Source organism: Sinocyclocheilus grahami, unplaced genomic scaffold, assembly GCF_001515645.1.
Source record: "Sinocyclocheilus grahami isolate Dianchi unplaced genomic scaffold, SAMN03320097.WGS_v1.1 scaffold299.1, whole genome shotgun sequence".
Lineage (NCBI taxonomy): Eukaryota > Metazoa > Chordata > Actinopteri > Cypriniformes > Cyprinidae > Sinocyclocheilus > Sinocyclocheilus grahami.
The window spans coordinates 45976-65465 of NW_015505478.1; the positions used below are offsets into that span (position 1 = coordinate 45976).

General features: G+C 38.1%; 2 protein-coding genes across 2 annotated transcripts in view; both read left to right on the forward strand.

Annotated features, from left to right (window-relative positions):
* Window positions 1-1883: 1883 nt before the first annotated feature.
* On the forward strand, window positions 1884-10136 carry LOC107601088 (atlastin-3-like). Its single transcript, XM_016293109.1, has 9 exons — window positions 1884-1981; window positions 3317-3544; window positions 3735-3878; window positions 6577-6720; window positions 6806-6862; window positions 6952-7023; window positions 8006-8197; window positions 8294-8533; window positions 8617-10136. The coding sequence occupies exons 2-9, from the start codon at window positions 3341-3343 to the stop codon at window positions 8683-8685; spliced, it is 1122 nt and encodes a 373-aa protein (XP_016148595.1). The 5' UTR covers window positions 1884-1981; window positions 3317-3340; the 3' UTR covers window positions 8686-10136.
* Window positions 10137-11303: 1167 nt separating this feature from the next.
* Window positions 11304-19490, forward strand: part of LOC107601108 (cofilin-2-like) — a 15358-nt gene continuing 7171 nt past the window's right edge. Inside the window, exons 1-3 of the mRNA XM_016293139.1 lie at window positions 11304-11406; window positions 14131-14429; window positions 16452-16528. Coding sequence (XP_016148625.1) covers window positions 11404-11406; window positions 14131-14429; window positions 16452-16528 — 379 coding nt within the window. The 5' untranslated portion in view covers window positions 11304-11403. The remainder of the gene's footprint in view (window positions 11407-14130; window positions 14430-16451; window positions 16529-19490) is intronic.

Consider the following 19490-nt stretch of genomic DNA (forward strand, 5'->3'; position numbering starts at 1 on the left):
TCTAGGCTTGATGTACTATTGGCACCTTATAACTGCCTGAACTTTTACTTACTGTCATGAAAGGTGCAACATAAGCAATTCCAAATAATCTAGTGATTCGAATAAAACATTTGTAGGGACTGACAACAGCACTGTGAGGGTATCCTTGGTATTAGTGTATAATAGGTAATAAAGCATCTGCAAAATGCTTTCATAAAGAACAAAATATTTATTGTTTTCTGTGGTTGAAAGGTAATATTTCATGCACTTCCATGCCATTTTAAGTCCCTTCCATTAAGATTATTCTAAAGATTTGTTGTGTTCTACATTCAAATTAGAGGGATAAAGTTCTGATGTGAGTTTAGAAGAAAATAGTTTTTTTTTACAGTATGAAATTGTTCAAAATTATGAACATGTTCAAGTATTATTGAGATAAACTGCCAGCTGTTAGATTGGGTAGATGGAAAGATTAATATCTAACCCTTATTTCTTGATTGTTGATTATTGTCATGCTACAGCATTCTGTAGTGTTTAGTTTCCTGTGTAGTATGATGCATGTCATATTTTGCTTTATCCACGTGTTTATTTTAGTATGTTTAACAGGTTGACACTAAATGACACTCTGACCCCATCCTCTTCATGTGTAACTCATGTAGCAATAAAGTACTAAAATGTTACGTTGAAGTCTTTGCCTGATTTAAGATCTGAGATTATACATTTTAATTTTAATTTGCAAGCTCTTAGTAGATGACAGATTTAACCAGAAGACATTGAGGAGTGAATTAGTGAAGCTAATAAATAGACATTACTATTAATGTCTTCTCATATGGCTTCATTTATGAAAATGACACATCTTAACCTTTAGATAATGGTTGCTCTGCAGTGGCTTGTAAGAAAAACGCCAGTGTTCTGAAAATCTGACCTACGTACTCGAGATAACCGACCAGTAGTTTAAACTGTCATACTTGAAGCTACAACATAAGGCATACAAACTATCTAGATGCAATACTAATGTAATAGATGAGCTGTAAAAGCCTATCAGGATATGTTGTCACCATAGGCAGACTATATTGTCAGGCAGGACTAACCCACAACCCCACCCTAAACCTTAACCTATCATTAAAAGGATGTAGTTTGGGTGGGGCAACCCCAGAGGCAGGTCAGATTTTCAGTACACCTTCTATGTACAGGTATGTGATCTTTTTAAATGTAATAGTATTGCACTTACCCTTACCTAATGAATCACGTGAATGAATTTAACAATTTATTGTCAGAAAATTACATTTAATAGGAAGCAAATAATTATAAATGTATAAAAAATTCTTATAGCTTTAGGATGTAGAATCAGCTTAAGAGTGCGAGCTGATTTCGAGCATGTGCTATAACAAACATATTTAACTCAAGCTCTGCATAAACCAAAAGCTGTTGTGTAATGTAGTAAATGAGATGTGTTCATGGGTGGTTCTTGGTCCTGGCTACACCAAAAGTGAAGGCTGCCATACCAGTGTGACTCATTATGGAAAGCCTAGAAGACACTCCCTAGATGTCTGGCAAAACTTTTTTGAAAAAAAGGGGGAAGTATTGCTTGTACTATTTTCATGTTGGCATGAGCTAACGTTAATGTTTTTAAGTGCATTAGCTTACCGAGTAACAAAAACAAGTGTAAATGTGCGCACAATGTAATCAGAGAGGTGATATTTAATGAAGATTAAAATATTGTTTCACGCTTATAAATCACTAGGCTCAATAATATTTAAGTCCTCTGATTGGACCGTAACAACAAACGCCACTTGTCACGCTCTGGGTTCTCTTGGATGTTGTAGTTTTTGTGGCCTACTGACGGTTGGAGTGTATTCGAATTCGTTTCCAACAAAACTACATTTCCCAGCAACACGCGCGGTGGGACGGTCTTTGACGGACAAAGTTGTGTTTATTAAAACTGAAACGTTCATCATCTGAAACGGAGCCAGTGGAAGGTCTGCAGAGATAAACGAAGCATAAGGTACTGGAATTGATTGGTTGCTTTCAAAGACGGTAAAATGTAAACTAGCTCAAGACACTTTTAAAATGGCTTAATTTAGTTTCGTCCATTCCTCAAGTATGTTGTCGGTTTGATTGAAACTCCTCAATGCTGGGGCGAGGCGGTAGTAACTAGCTAGTTTAATATCAGCAAGTTTGATTTTTATATTGTATTTAACGTTATATACATGCATCTTGTAAGATGTCACCAAACAAACAACTTTTGATTCTTATATGGAAAATATTACATAAAGGATCTGGAATTCAGCCTGTCAACGAGAGGAGAGATCTGCACTAATGTTTCACATTTACTCATGATTATTTACTATTAACTATAAAACAAGTTTACCATATAAGCCAGGTTTATTTCAGTTAGTCTGACTTATTGTTAGTTGATTTGGTTCAAAATAAGTCAGACTAAATGAAATAAGCCTGGCTTATTTGGTAAACATGATTTTAAGGTAAAATCCTTGTTTTATTGTTGTGATTTTTTTTTCTCTTTTCTTTTATGTAAAGCACTTTTAATTACCATTGTGTATGAAATGTGCTATATAAATAAACTTGCCTTGCCTTGCCGTGCCTTGCCTAAACTTGTATCATGAAACAGGCCCCCGAACACAATCTGAAGCCACTCTGAATGCGTTTAATGGTTGACATGAGCAAGTTCATATGTTCATTTATCATATTTGACAGAAGTTTCTTAGTGGCAGTTGCCTCGTTTCTCTTTACTACATGCAACGCATGCAGTACTGTAAGTATCTGTAATTATTACATTCTTTTGAGAAACAGCCAGGGATTCCTGACATTTTTCAGCAGGTTTGTCTGTTCCAGACCTCACCTTTTTTTTTTTTTTTATCGGTTCCACCTGTGTATTTTATTCCTCAGGGTGTGATGTTTCACTTATACACACATTTGTGTACAAACTCTTCCACTATATGCAGATGACAGTGGCTTTGACTTTCCACAGCAGTGTTGATTGTACACATTTGCCCACGAGTGAAAGCAGTCTGAATGATTGAAACAATGAATCACATTCAAGCTGAAGTCTGTCAGTGAAGAAGAGCATGCTTGAACCTTTTAACTGGCTTGCCACATCGCAATTTCCCAACAAACCCTGCCCTGCCAGCCAACAGGGCCAGTACTGTCTCAATAATGCCTCCCAGAAATGTGATTTAACACACTGTCTTTGATATTTCCAAGCAGAAACTAACAGCTAGCTGTAAAGGTCAAACCTAATTGTGGCATGCACTCGAATATGAATGTGTGACCTTATTTTATTGCAGCCAATAAGCTGAAACATTTTTATTGTCGCCCATAGTAAGCGTGTGATATAGGACAGAGGATGAGAGGCGATCCTGGGCCAGTTCAGATCGTGACAGTCAACAAGGAGGATCACTCCTTTGACCTGGACACAGAAGCGCTCAGTCGAATTCTGTTGACGCCTGAGGTTCGAGATAAGGATGTGGTGGTGGTGTCTGTCGCCGGTGCCTTCCGAAAGGGGAAAAGTTTCTTTTTGGATTTCATGCTCCGATACATGTATAGGAAGGTCAGAAGAAAAACATTCAATATTCAGATCATGTAATACAGCACGTAATTGAATATGTAGCAAAATTCACCCAGTTAAGATGACACTTTCTAATATAACTGGAATACTGGTAGTGTGCTGCTCTTGAGCAGGAAGCCAGGCATATTTATTCCCACTGTAAATTCACCTCTTATTATTTTGTCCTCTCCAGCCTGGTCAGGACTGGCTTGGGCAGGAGAATGAGCCTCTGACAGGTTTCTCCTGGAGAGGAGGATCAGAACCAGAGACCACTGGCATCCAGCTATGGAGTGAAGTTTTCATTGTGCGGAAGAAGGATGGAAGTGAGGTAACAAGCGCCTGACAGCAGACAGCTCACTGTGGTCATGTGGTCTTATTCAGAACTGGTTAAAGGTTTTACTTCCATTTTTTAAATACCAAAAACTAATGCTTTTCATGATGTTTTAATGGTTTTTGAACATCTGCACTCTTCCACTAATGCAGTCAGTCAGAGATGTGAACGTGCAGTATTGAGAGAGAAATAATGTGTTGGAATAATAGGTAACATTTACTAAGTATGCACAGGTTAGATCTGCATGTGAAAGTTTTCACAAACATCTTTCTGTGTGAAAGGGGATCATTTTGACAGTGTTGTTGGAAGAAGGTTTCTGTTTGTAGTACATTGTTGTCATGTAAAAGTACCATAAAATTATTCTAACTTTACGAAAAATTGTAGGAACAACTGATACCACAGGTATGCAAAAAACACATACTCTGGGTGGCCTTATAATTGTGTTATGATGAAAATTATATTTCATCTTAACATGATTAGAATTAGAATATATATATATGTATATGTAGTTAAAATACAATTTATATTTAATCTAATTTAGAAAACTTTTAACTTCACTAACATTAAAACAAGGTTAAGAACAAATATATATGTGTGTAAGCATGTGTTGTGAATTGGGCATAATTTTTTGTGTGAAATGTTTTCCTGTACTTACAGATATGAAATAATCCACTCAGTTGTTAGTTGATATACGCATGTTTGAGATATGGAAACTGAGTTTGAATGAAGAACTAAATGATTAGTATTAGCCAGTTTCAGTTCCCCTGAAATTCATTACGACAGTTGCATTATGAACTATCTGATATCTTATCTGGTGGTTCATGTCCAGTAAGCAGTCTGCACTTGCAAAAGCCCTGATTTCAGATTCATAGTAAGTTTGTAGTGAAATTCTGTCACTTCCTGTCAAGATTTTGTCATCTGTGATCTGGCTTAATGTTAAAGGGGTCATATGATGCGATTTCAAGTTTTCCTTTCTCTTTGGAGTGTTACAAGCTGATTGTGCATAGATAAGATCCCTGAAGTTGCAAAGACTAAAGTCTCAAAACCAAAGAGATATTCTTTATCAAAGTTAAGACTCTGCCACGCCCCCCTAAAACGGCTCGTTCTAACACGCCCCCACATATCTACCTCACTATGTGGAAATATTAGCAGGGTGAGGCTGAAAGCTGTCGAAGTGAAACGAGGCCGCTGAACGAGCGTGACACACAGCTCAAAAGCAGCGGAGCTTTTATTATGCCACAGTCGACCGCTTCCGCTCCTTCCGGTCGTGCGTATGTGGGGGAAAAAAGCAGCGCTGTTTTATCATACTAGATATGTTTGAAAGTTGTTATAATGCTACTCGTCACCGGTCTATTAAAACGCATATTAATTAAATATAACATATTAAAGCATCTTTGGTGTTTCCGTGTTTTCTACAAAACAAATCCGGAAAGTTAAAATTGCTTATTTCTCTGGATTTAAACATTTTTCGAAACATTTGGGATAAAGTACACAAGTCAGCAAAATATACAGTGGGTACGGAAAGTATTCAGACCCCCTTAAATTTTTCACTCTTCGTTATATTGCAGCAATTTGCTAAAATCATTTAAGTAAATTTTTTTTCCTCATTAATGTACACACAGCACCCCATTCTAGTGGTTTTTGGATATTTTAATAAAAAAATCTTACATATTGTGCCTTTAATGCTTTGGAAGAAAACATTGGTTGCACTTTGCAATAAGGTTTATTAGTTAACATAAATGAATGCATTAACTAATATTAACTAACAATGAGCAATGCATTTGTTACAGTATATTTATTCATCTTTGTTAACATTAATAAAAGTACAACTTTTCATTGTTAGTTCATTTTAGCTTAGGTCCATTAATTAATATTAACAGATAAAACTTTGGATTTTAATAATGTATTGGTAAATGTTGCAATTAATATGAACTGAGATTAATAAATGCTTTAAAAGTATTTTTCATTATTAATTCATGTTAACTAATGTAGTTAAATAATGTTAACAAATGGAACCTTATTGTAAACTGTTACTGAAATCTCTCGCTGTATGCTCACTAAGGCTCAAAATACAATTATTACAATTTAAAATAAATGTTTTCTATTTCATATATTTTGAAATGTCATTTAATCCTGCGATTTCCTTCTGAAATCATTGTAATACACACATTTGGTGCTCAAGAAACACTTTTATCACAGTTGAAAACAGTTGTGCTGCTTAATATTTTTATGGATACAATTATTACAATTTAAAATAAATGTTTTCTATTTCATATATTTTGAAATGTCATTTAATCCTGCGATTTCCTTCTGAAATCATTGTAATACACACATTTGGTGCTCAAGAAACATTTTTATCACAGTTGAAAACAGTTGTGCTGCTTAATATTTTTATGGAAACCAAACCATGTAAATTTTTTCAGGATTATTTCATGAATATAAAGTTCAAAAGAACAGAATTTATTAAAATATAATTTTTTTTTGTAACTTGTACTGTCACTGTTGATCAATTTGATCAATTATTTAGAAAAAAAAATCTTGCTGACCCCAAATAATAGAGCAAATCATATTTGTCAACACTCCACTTACATCTGATATCTGCATCCCTCTTTGTGTCCCTCATTGTGGGTTTAATTTTCTTTTTTACACCTCTCATTTTATACTAACATTGTTATTTGTGTCCTAACTCTCTCTCTAACAATCACTCCTGCCACTCTCAGATGTGGCTCCAGAGTTCAAGGAGCAGTTGCATGAACTCATTCCCAACCTGCTGAAGACTGACGAGCTGGCTGTGAAAGAGATCAATGGGAATAAGGTGACCTGCAGGGGCCTGCTGGAGTACTTCAAGGTGAGCTCACACCTGGCTTATGATCATCTTGATCTCTATTTTGTTGAGCAGCATTTAAAAATTTTTTTTTTTTTTTCGCTGTCAGGCATATATCAAGATATATCAGGGAGAAGACCTTCCACACCCTAAATCCATGCTAGAGGTAACAATGCAGTTTTACTGATATTTGGTATTCATTTGTGATTTGTCACAAGATGTCATGTTGTTGAATTAATGTTTTGACTCATTCAGGCTACAGCAGAGGCCAATAACCTTGCAGCTGTGGCGTCAGCAAAAGACCAGTACTACAAGAATATGGAGAAGGTCAGGTTGTTACACACTCATTATTATATGTACAATGTGTTACACACTCATTATACTGTATGTACAATAAGTTCAGTTCCTTTCATACATATTATTGCTGAATGAAACTAATACTAGGGTTGTGACGATTGACGATAGTAGTGTGTATTGACTATAGTCAGATATCACCTGTGGCTGATGCCTTTGATGATAACAAGACGATTATTATTGTTATTATTATCAGGCTAGTAATACTATCTAATTAATATTAGGGCTTATTTGTTCCATCGTATTTATTTTTCCACATTTTAACGTTATAACCAATCACACACTATTCTGTTGAGCTTATGAATGCAATGGCCAATCAGAGGCATTCAGATGAGTCATCACACTGGAGTTTTGTTGTTCAGTGCATGCGCTTGCTAACTGAATTCTCTCATAAACAAAGTGCAGATATAGGTGCGATGTAAGTGTAAGAGATTTATTCATCATGCAGTGTAGATAGCTTCACTGCTTTTAAAGTGCATAAACTTGCGCTAGACTTAAGTCAGTGATGATGTTCTTTGATAATGTAAATGTTCTTTGGTTGGTTTCTGTAGCTGCTATTTGAATAACTGAGGAAATGTAAGCATTATAATTAGTAACTTGCAATGTTTCTATTAAATTGTTATCATGTTAAATACAATTTCAGTCATAATAAAAATATTTTACATATTTAGTTAATAGATTACACTAACATTAGGCTGCTTTTAGCCTTACCCTGGAGTTGGTTCACTCTCTGGCTATGAAACGAAGTAAGTAAATAATTAAAAAAATGAGACATAATATTGTGTATCGGCGATCTCACAGGCTGACGATAGAATGATATGACTATGGAGCATATCGCCCAACTAATGCGCATTTTTATATTTGCATTGGCATGTGATTACCAAACCTAATATCCATTTAACCTTTTATATAATGTCCTTTTATTTATTTTTCTCACATCCCCCCTCACTGTTAGGTGTGTGGTGGAGATCTGCCTTATGTGGCTCCTGACTCACTGGAGGAGAAGCACCATTTCTTCCTGCAGGAGGCCCTTCATCTCTTCTCCAGCACTAAGAAGATGGGTGGGCGGGATTTCTGTTACCGTTACCAGGAACAGTTGGAAGGAGAGCTGAAAGAGCTGTGGGAGTCCTTAAGCAAACACAACGAGGTAACAAGTGAAAAAGCATCGAAAAAATTAATGTGAAAAATATTTCAAAACTTAAAAGGATTTTATTAATTTTATGTACACTTGCTGTCTTTTCAGTCCAAGAATGTTTTTAGTGCTTTCCGGACGCCTGCAGTGCTGTTTGTCCTGGTCTGCCTCCTGTATGTTCTGTCAGGAATTTTGTTCTTCATTGGCCTGGAAACTATTTCCTTTGCATGTGACTGTGTAGTTGGCCTGGCCATGATTGCTATGCTGACCTGGGCCTTTATCCGGTACTCTGGTCAGTACAGAGAAGTAGGCTCAGCCATAGACCAGGCTGCTGGAGTAATACTAGAGCAGGTACATATATTCCTTTAATAATTATACATATGAATATATATATTTTAAATGAAGATTAAAAATGTACTTGTGTTGTTTTTCAGGCCACAGATGTGCTAAACAAGACAAGAAGCCAGGGTCAGGTGGCTGCACAACAGAAAAAGACAAGATAGCTTCTCATTCATACCGAAGATGCCAGAACGAGATGTAAACTGCACAGACGTGACCAATAATGTTACCAAATTATGCATATCTCCAAATATAGCACTTACATTTCTACTTCTAATGCAGGCTGACTCATTTTGTCAGAATATCTTAAAGAAGATTTTTAAATATCACCACAAATATGAACACAAGACCAAATATCACAAACCAGCAGCTGGTTTTTCAGGGACAGGTATAGATTTAGCGCAAGGGCTAAACTCTCCACAGAACTGCATTGATATGTTTACAGTTGTTCATTCCAGTTCAGCCAAAGACATCCTCTATAGCAGGTCAGGGTTGTATAATGTTTAGATTGCACTTGTATTGCAGACTGTAGACATGTTATCTGTTTGTTCTTAGCCAGGAATACCTTTGCACATGAACTGCCATTACTTCATTAAGGCTTGAGCTTGATAAGATGTTTAGTATTACAAGTGTTACTATATTATGTGAACTTTGCAAGAGCTTTGTTTGGTGTTCTTTGTACCACATTGTTGCCTTCTATGCATTCCATCTTTCCATCTTGTACACATCCATGTATGATTTATATGGGAGTTTCTGTCAATAAGCTGTTTCACTTGTATTGGGTTTCATAATCAGGGTAACAAACATATATTATTCCATCCCAATGTTCTTGAGTGCTGGATTGGTTCTGTTCACTTCCTCTTAACTGCTGGCATGTAGTTGGGTGTTCAAAACCATCCTGACACTGTCATCAAGTTGAACAAAGTATTGATAGAAAAGCTAATATTAACTATTCAACAGTGTCTTGGGGAAAGCTTGGTCATTGTGCACTATTCTGTAATCAGGTTCATATTTGCATATCATTAGTAAATGCCTGATTTGATTCTGTTATTGGAGTGATTTGAGCACTGTTGCTCTTATGACTTTCCATTTTAATTTTTGTTACGTAACATTCCTTGTATGATGTGGTGGTGAAATAGTATACCTGGAGAATCCAGAGCATTTTTCCAGGTTTTTAAAGACAGAAAATATGCATTTGCCCCCCAAGGAATGTCTGTAAAGTGTATTTGTGGCGTTCTTCTTTGTTGCATTCCACTAGAGCCTCAGTTGGAGGCTTTGAATGTGTTACTTTCACTTTTTCAGCTGTGTGGACCTGCCTAAACTTACCCACCAGGGATCATTCTCTGTCCCTGTATATCACTTTCATTGTTACATACACGTTATATATCCCAGAAATAAAGCTATACGCATGCCATACACTGATGGGTCTTGTTTGTACACAGTTGAAGGCAGAAATGTGAAGAAGAGTCAACGTTTGTACACTAGGTGTCAGCATTGATTTAAACGGAGAGAACGTTTCAGTGCGTCGTGGCCACGTTTGAACATCGTTCATTTGCATCAATCCACAAATAGATCCTTTGATTCGTACATCACTTGTTCACTGCAAACTGTAGATAATAAAGCATGTTCTGTGCTCTTTGGTAAGCGGGACGCATTCTTCCTCCTTTGCAGTTTCATTCGTTGCTGCTGTACACCGCTCCCTCTAGCGTGTGAGCGTCCTTGTTTCCTTATATGGCGATCGGAGTCGCGAGCCGCCTGATGTGCGCGGCTTCGGCTGAAGCGCGCTCACGACTGGTCACCATTTGCTTCCTTATTTGGAAGCGAGTTAAGCGAACCTTAAAAAGGGGCAGAGACCAGCAATGCTATACAGCAGCGTGCCACTAACGAATATTGCACTTGGTGTGGTGTGTTTCGGTGCAGAATTTAGTAGTATAACAGCACCTTTCATGTCACTTTACCATGTATGGGCCAGAAAACTAAAGGTCTAAATGTTCAGTATGTAAAATGTTGGTTGCTGTATTTAAATATATTTAATTAAAAATTCGTATATATTAATAATGCATAATAATACATTTAATGAACAATAATATATATGTATATATATATAGTATTTCATAGTTATATATTTTTAATAACATGCTTAATAATGGTTTTTAAATAAATACTTTAAATGCACATAACCTCATATAAACGCTTTTCAAAGACCATAAGTTTGTGCCAGTGTATTACTAACAACAGTGAATATATCTGTGACCCTGGACCACAAAACCTGTCATAAGGGTCAATTTTTCGAAATTGGGATTTTTACATCATCTGAAAGCTGAATAGATAAGCTTTCCTTTGATGTATGTTTGTTTGTTGGGATAGGACCATATTTAGTTGAGATACAACTATTAGAAAAAATGGAATCTGATGGTGCAAAAAAATCTGGGGGGGAAAAATCGCCTTTAAAATTGTCCAAACGAAGTTCTTAGCAATGCATAATACTGATCAAAAATTACATTTTGATATATTTACGGTAGGAAAAAATGTTCATGGAACATGCTCTTCGTTTAATATCCTAATGATTTTTGGCATTAAAGAAAAATCGCTCATTTTGACCCATACAATGTATTTTTAGCTGTTGCTACAAATATACCCGTGCTACTAATTTTGTGGTCCAGGGTCACATTTTATTATGCCCAAGTCCGGCTGTATAGAGCTCAGAACTCCAGCTCCCACAACACCCCAACAAGCGCGTGACATGGACGCGCGTTCCCATCGCTGCACGGCCACGCGCAAAAGGGCGCGCCCGAGTGTTGTATCAAGTGCGCGAGAGCGAAGGACTGCATCACAGCTCGTTCAATTCCCCTCCAGACGCCGACTAGCGAAGAGACACAACCATGGTACGTCTACATTTAAACGATGCTAATACAATGTACGGCTAGTTTCAGCGTGTTTGAAGAGTTCAATGGCTAGCTTGTGGGCTTTGTTTTTTTATGTGAATAAATAATCTGTGAATCAAATCTGTCAATTAACCCCTTCGCCGACTAATAGCTGCAAACCGGTTTTCCTTGGTTCTCTTGGCAGCGTCGTTTAACCGTATTTATTAACGAACTCGATTATCCTCGCGGTTCTCGAAGGTGCGAGGCCTTCCGCTGCGATGAGATTGGCAAAAACGAGACCCAAAAACAACTGGCGCCATTTCCCCGCTCAGCCTCCTTTATTTCCGTGAGTCCAGGCCCAGGAGCGGCCTCGCTGCTTTATCACACACTACCTACAGGCCCGTCGCTCCGCATACGATCGCATCGCTCAGGTAAATTAGGAACGGCTGTGAATAAACCGTTGGTCGTTGGCCGCGTGTGTGTTTAACTGCGTTTTTCGCCGGCCAGATGAAGCGCTTTCACGACTCTGTCCTTTCTTTGTCTGAGCACGGCCATCCGTCAAAATACACCACCGCTCGCGTTTGCCGCACCAGAGGGGCTGCGGGCGTGTGTAAAACCGTAGGTTATTCCCTTTTAAGACCGAAGCCTCGCGTGTATAGAGTGCGCTTTTCGTCTTCAGAACGCGGTAACTTTGCGGATATTTGGAACACATGCGCGAACGCTGCAGTCGTGGCCCCACCCTAATTCTTGATGCACAGATGGTGTTGGTTTTATTTCTTTGACCAAAAAAATACAACTCGACTGGAAACGTATTTTGTATAAATACAACAACACTTGAGCTGAGCGGAAGGAAGCCGAGTTTAAAATCCGTTACTTGTGTATTTGCGTATTATCAGGCAGCGCGTGCACGGCTGCACTCTTCCTGGTTGGACGTAACTTTGATGAACCGTCGCGTATCTGACGTTTTATCTTTGCTCGACGTCTTTATTGTCATAATTGCTGTTTGTCACTTTGTCGGCATTCTGTCTTTGTAATAAGCACGTGACGTTCTCTTGCCTATGACGTGCAGCATTTGTGGATATTTAGAAGAAGGTGCTTTGCGTCCTGTTTAGTAATTGAACTTTCGCTGGTGCTTTCGTCGTCTGGTTTCTGTAGACGTGAAAAACACTTGTGAAATTATTGAGGGGAAATGGTCAAGTTGAAGGAAATGCCGGTTCCGGTGCGACCAGTCTCGGTCGCGAGGACAATATGCGACGTCATAGGCCACAAGCGACGTCAAAATCTGAGAGGCACGTGACCTTATACAGTGACCTTATACAGTGACCTTATACAGTGGTTATTTTCTTGAACTTATAAGCACTTTTCATTTGAGGACCCACGACGTCACATTTCCTGTATCACAACGCTGGCTCACTTCTCAGTGAACTTGGAGGATTTACCAGCAGCGTTAGTGCCCATGTACTTAAACTTTGGACTTAATTTTGCCCTTTAATATTTTGACACTAGATGGGGAAGGATTTGCTTGTTTTCTTGCTGAAGATCTAGAATTTGCATTTACTCATCCAAAACAAGCGGCTGTAATTAAAAAAATTTAATTGGATTTGAAATTGTTTACCTGAAAAGTCGTGCTAGTTCATTGCTCAAAAGGTGTGGGAATCCTAATTCTCCTTTTGGCCTTAGTGTCCCATTTTTTTCCCCCATTATTTGTGAGCATGTTACGTAATGAGGCGTCTTAACATGTTCCTTTCATTCACACCTTAAGCAAACCGGTTCCACCCATTAGATGTACTTTTCCTGTAAGTGGGCCATTTAAGCATCTACCCCGCAAGGCTCCTTGTGTCCACCTTTTCGCACGTCCTCATATGCTATTCAGAAGCTGGATAGACGCTAGAAGTTCAGGTTCCTAGCCTTTTTAAAGGGTTTTCTCATTGCTCACCGTATAATCTTAGGAACTGAAATGTTGAATGTCTGGTTATGGCAATGCAGCATGAGTCACTGAGCCTTGTTTCTAATGGATTGGTGTGATTGAGGCCATTTAGATTTTTCACAGAAGAATCATTGTTTTGTGATCTAATGCTGTACACCAGCTTTGTATGACATTTTTTTTTTTTTATAGCATCCACATCCATAGAGTAATTTTTATATATGTTTGATGCTCCTGCTTTAAATCAGACTATCAGCACAAATCTCATCAGCTCTTATAAGGAAGTGGCCAACCTTCCCTCTGTTCAAATGTGTTCGAGCATATCTGAGGTGTCACGTGACCGGGAAAGAATGGTGCCTTGTTCAAATCAGCCTTTTTTTTCTTTGACTTGCTATTTAGTTTTTTTTTTTTTTGTGGGAATAGAAACCACATCCCTGCATTGTTTTATTCTCACCCAGAGTGATATTTAAGTTTTTATTTGCCTTGACTCTCATTCCACTGCCCTTGAAGTGTGTGGTCCTGTTTCTCCTATGTCAGGGTTTTTTGTTTGGTCACTTACTGCTGTCTTGCATGGCACAACCTGCCGGCCTAGTAGTTTAGAATCCGCTGGACGAGGTTCAGATAGAACTATACAGTTTTGTCAAAACGGCAGCCAGTTTAACTAGAACAGACAAAGCTGTTTGTTTTTAAAATTCCGTTCACGCTCTCATTCTGATTTTTCACCCACACATTCACGCATCCTTGCTCATCAGTTCACTCACTTCCCTCTATTCAGACGGGCCCTCCATGCGACCTTATCCTGTGTGTTTGTGTGCTTGCAGGCCTCCGGAGTTACAGTGGATGAGAACGTGTTGACGATCTTCAACGAAATGAAGGTCCGCAAGGCTTCTGCCAACGAGAAAGAGAAGAGCAAGAGGAAGAAGGCTGTTCTCTTCTGCCTGAGTGAGGACAAGAAGCGTATCGTCATGGAGGAGGGCAATGAGATCCTGCAGGGAGATGAAGGAGATCCCTACCTTAAGTTTGTCAAGATTCTTCCTCCTGACGATTGTCGCTATGCTCTCTATGATGCCACGTATGAGACTAAAGAGACCAAGAAAGAGGACCTGGTTTTCATTTTCTGGTAAGTCTCAAGAGCTTCTGCATGTGTGCTTCATGTAGCTCCCAGTCCTGTTCCTGGAGATGTACCTTCCTGCAGACTTTAGTTCAGAGTTCCCACGCTGCTTGAAAGAACTTGAATATCAGACACACAGATTCAAGGCCTGGAAAGTACTTGAAAACAAATATAGGTCCTAAAAAGTGCTTGAAATAAATTTAGTAGAATGGTGCCATTTCAAAAATGTTCCTATATGCGCTGTCAAAGGCAAAACAAAACCGCGCTAATGATTGGGGTGGAGATGGGGTAGCGCAAGAAAAAATCTTAGCATGTGAGCTGATGCTCACATTGCACAGCCCTGCATGAAACTATGGAGAAGCAGTGCATTTGCGACTGAAAACTACTGCGTGCGACTATTAAAAAATACGTACTTACAACGTGTTTGTAGCGGTGAGTAATGTATCAGACATATGTTGATTCCTTGAACATGTTAATCAGAATCCACTCACAGCTGAAAACGCCGTTTTGTTCAGTGCTGAGTTCTGCAAGCTCACGAATCCTCTCATTATAACAAACAAAGTGTAGACGGGGTTTAAATAAGAGATGTGCAGTGTAGAGAGCTGCGTTGATTATAATGGAACTTTGTGAGATTGTGATGAACGAAGGAGAGTGACAGCTTTTAATGAATAAGGGAGTTTGCAAATTATATTGATTTAATACAAGTTCATTAAACAAGAAGTTAATATTAAGTGACTTGCATTGTCTGAACGCCATTGCATGATTTTGCTCTATTTAGTCAACGAAAATAGTTTCAAACAAAGTAACAGCTGAGCCACTGCGCATCTCCATTCAAACACAGCGTTGTTTTGTTTATGTATGAATGGGTGTTTTTAAACAAATCCGATTCAATTACCCATTCATAAAGACAGTCACTTGTTTGAATGAATCAGCTATTCGAACAAATCGATTGAATGAATGATTCAGTGATAAAATCAGTGGCTTGCTGCCACCTACTGGCAGTTTCTTTAATTTTAAAGTAGCTTATTTAAATCATCTAATATTTCTATATTCAAAATTGTATATTTAAAACATTAACTTCAACATGAAGTTATTAATTTAATCGCACTCATGTGACCGCTGAGCCTCATTAAACCATCTGAAAATACACCTACTTTTGTGTTCTTCTGTGCCACCTCTGTAGTACAAATAATTTTTTTAATACTGATTTCATTTGATTGGTAACTTATTCTTGTTCTACTTGTTTTTATTCTGTTGTTTTAATTAGAAATTAATTATAATATAATTTTTTGAATTTGACAAAAGATGACATACTTTTAATAAAATTAGGAAAATTCCATGACAAAGGTATAAACAAAATTCCCTGTAAGTCACTAAGGAGTCAAACATAATCTCGTAATGGGAAGGCTAATATTTGATCAGAATTTGATTAGAAGGTGCTCCTGAAATTTGACTGTGCTCCTAAAATTTTTTTTAAAACAAGTGGCAAGTGCTCCTAAAAATAAAAGAAAGGGTAGAGCCCTGTTTAACCACTTTTTATTAATTTAAAAATTTAGATTTTCAAATTTAAATCTTTTACAAGAATTACAGCAAAAACCAGTTTGATGCAAGAATATATATTTGAGATTCAAAATTAATTTGAACACGATTTAGACCAAAATGGTCTAAATTTATGAAACCTACACATTCAAAACCTCATTACGCAGAAATGTTTTATGTGAATGTTAAATACTGTAAGATGTCTTTCATGATGCTACATATGCTGGGGTGTATATTTGATAGGTGCTTGATATAAAATAAATGGTGCTTTAATCTGGTGTTCATGATTGAGTGGGAATCCTGTTAGTTCCAACCCTGTTCTGATACACCTGTTGTAACGAACAGGTGTCTGAAGGGCTTCATTAGCTGGTTCAGGGTTGGCGCTGAACTTTGCTGGAAGGTAGATCTCCAGGAACCGTTCTGGGGCTCCTGATATAGACTTGTCAAATGCTCGCATGAAGCAGATGATCTGATCTCCTTTGTATTGCACAGGGCCCCAGAAAATGCCCCACTTAAAAGCAAGATGATCTATGCCAGCTCCAAGGATGCCATCAAGAAGAAGTTCACAGGTAATGCTAAAAAATATATAAAAATAATATTGCATGTATAATTTAAGTTTTATATAAAATTGACTTAAAGGGTTAGTTGACCCAAAAATTTAAATTAGCCCATGAATTACTCGCCCTCAAGTCATCCTAGGTGTATAGGACTTCTTTCAGATGAATCCAATCGGAGTTATATTAAAAATTGTCTTTGATCTTCCAAGCAGTTTAATAGCAGTCAGCGGGTGTTGCAGTGCATCAGTCCAAAATAAGTTAAAGCGCATCCATTCATAATAAAAAGTGTTTCACACGGCTCCGGGGGGGGGGGTGAACAAAGGCCTCCTGTAGCGAATCGATGCGTTTTGGTAAGAAAAATATCCATATTCAAAATGTAATCACTTTAATGTAGCTTGCGCCAACAGTTGTACACGGAAGCAGCTCCGGGCGGATGACTTATGAGGTCAGCGTATGCATTAGGGCTGTCAAAATGGCTGAAAAACTAAATTTGAATTTTTTTATTTACTTTTTTATCAATATTCGAATATAAAAGGCATAATTTCAGTTGGGGAGGGAGCTGTTGGCTTCTCTCCTGAGGGCGCATCGAGCAAAATATTATGCACGTTTCTTCAAAGCATAATAAAATAACACGACTATCTTTGCATAATGTTTAAAGTAATGCTTATAAACCATATATAACTAATAAAGTTGCTTAAACAATTATATGTATAGTTTAATACAAAGGACCGAAAACCAATCACAAAGAGTACATTCTTCATTTAAAAACCTGAGATGCAGTGGGATGGGGAAAACCGCCATAAAGTCTTGACATGTTTTTTTTTTTTTTAAATAAAATTTAAGACATTACATTAATTTTACATAGCTTTCTAAACCTGCGGCTCTCTTCTGCGAGACGCGAGTGCAACGGTGATAGATGTCCCACTAGAAAATGCGATAAATATGCGTTCTGTGTGAACGGCTTGGTTTCGGTTCAACAACAACATCTTCCCCACATTGATTGTTGCGTCATATACACATAGGATGCCTTGAGGGTGAGTAATTCATGGACTAATTTTCATTTGTGGGTGAACTAACCCTTTAACTCTCTACTTCAGGGGTTTTTAATCCTGTCCTGGAGCCTCCCGTGTCCTGCACATTTTGTATGTCTCCCTTATTAGACACCCAATTCAGGTCTTGCAGTCTCTACTAATGAGCTGATGAGTTGAATCAGGTGTGCTAGATGAGGGAGACATTAGTGCTGGGGCGGTATACCGGTTCATACCGAATACCAGTGTTTATTTTTACTCATTTTTAAAATACCGCAATACTGGTATGTATGTATGTATGTACCGGTGTAACGTTCAGAACGCGTCACTGTTTGAAAGGGGTCCTTTTTCACTGTTGCACTGTGGTGCGGGAACAGCTGTATGTGTTACTAAGCGTGAAAGTTCTGAAACTGAAGCTGTAGAACTAATAAAACGTGATGACAGAAGAACTCATCCACAATATCCACACTGACCGCCACAAATATCCACTGCCCCCTGCCATCAGCTTCCGCATCTCACACACACACGAGCATGACTTGAGCACTAGATTTAGCAACTTTCAGACCCTTATTGTGGCTTTTTTCCATAGAATATTCATACTAGGGCCTTTCGCATCGCTTTATTTCCAGAACTAAATGTACAGTACTAAAGTATTAAAACTATTTCCCAGTGTATGTAAGATGGTCAACACACAGTGACGTTATTTGTGCGCGGTGTTCAACAACGTAAACAAAGAACAACGTTAACAACAGAAGGATGGAGGACGCTGTGATCGGAGCGGTGTTTTTGTCTCGCGGGTTTCACAATAATAGACATGAAATGTCGACGTATAGGCTGCGTAAAGCGATTGAAAGAACGGGAAGGAGGACTAAGAATCTCCAACGACAACTGGCAGTGCTACATTTGATACAAGTGCCTGCACTTCAGCATCCGTCCATCTATCGTTGTTCTCCATACTTGCGAAATAAGTTGACACAATGTTTGCAGTATGTTTACACAGCGTTTTAAATCATGAGGGCGTTTTCATACGCGTTTGGCCAATCAATATGTCTCATGTCTACTTGCATCACGATTAGTACCAGTTGTGCTGGTTAGACCCTGCGGAGTAGGCGCTAATTTGGTTCCCAAATTATCGCTCCCAGTTCCGGCGGTGAGAACACGGCAAAAAGTGGGTAGTTCCACATTAGTTCTGGTACTATGAAAAGGTTCCTGCGGTGCGAAAGGCCCTATTGACAAACCTAGCGACTTTTTTGGATAAACCTTAGCTATGATTCAGTTGGAAGATTTTGCCAGTGCTGTCCCGCGAATGTGAGGTCTGACTTTCCCGGAGAAGTGTCACCTCTCTCGGCGTCTGTTCTGTGCAGTGAGTGGCAGAGAAGCAGCGCATTCAGTTGGCCGCACCGCAGCCGACTCGTCAATAAATGAGTACAAAACAGCGTTTCCTAGCACCTGTCGCTTACTGATTGTTTGAAATTATAAATATGAGTGTAGTTCGTCTGTTAATATCACATGCACTAATATCACATGCACCAAAACAACCGCATAGCAGCTCTTTAGTGTAGATGCATGTTGATTTTATCAGACGATGCCGCGATTATAAATGAGTGACTCCTGTTTGTTTTTTTGACTATTCACTCATCATGACAGTAAAATAGGGTATTCTAAGTCAATATACTGCAGTATTTCCTCTCTCAATCAGTAGAAAATATGGTTAACACTAGGGATGGGCATTCGATTAAATTTTCTTAGTCGATCGTCGGGAGAATTAACGATCGACTATCGATTAATCATTAATATTTTTATAATAAAATTAATTATTTAACTTTTATAATTCAAAAATGCAATGAATACAAAAATACAGCGTGTTTTTCCTCGATGAGACCTTTATTACAAGATCAACTTGTGGCAGACAGTTAAACTACGTTCAGTTAGGCAAACCGAACATA

Excerpts from the sequence above, each read along its gene's own strand:
- LOC107601088 (XM_016293109.1), top strand. The coding sequence starts at position 3,341 with ATGAGAGGCGATCCTGGGCCAGTTCAGATCGTGACAGTCAACAAGGAG. Across the intron at positions 3,879-6,576 it reads ATGGAAGTGAGGTAACAAGC|CTCCTGCCACTCTCAGATGT; the intron begins GCCTGACAGCAG and ends CTCTAACAATCA. Across the intron at positions 8,534-8,616 it reads CTGGAGTAATACTAGAGCAG|GCCACAGATGTGCTAAACAA; the intron begins GTACATATATTC and ends GTTGTTTTTCAG.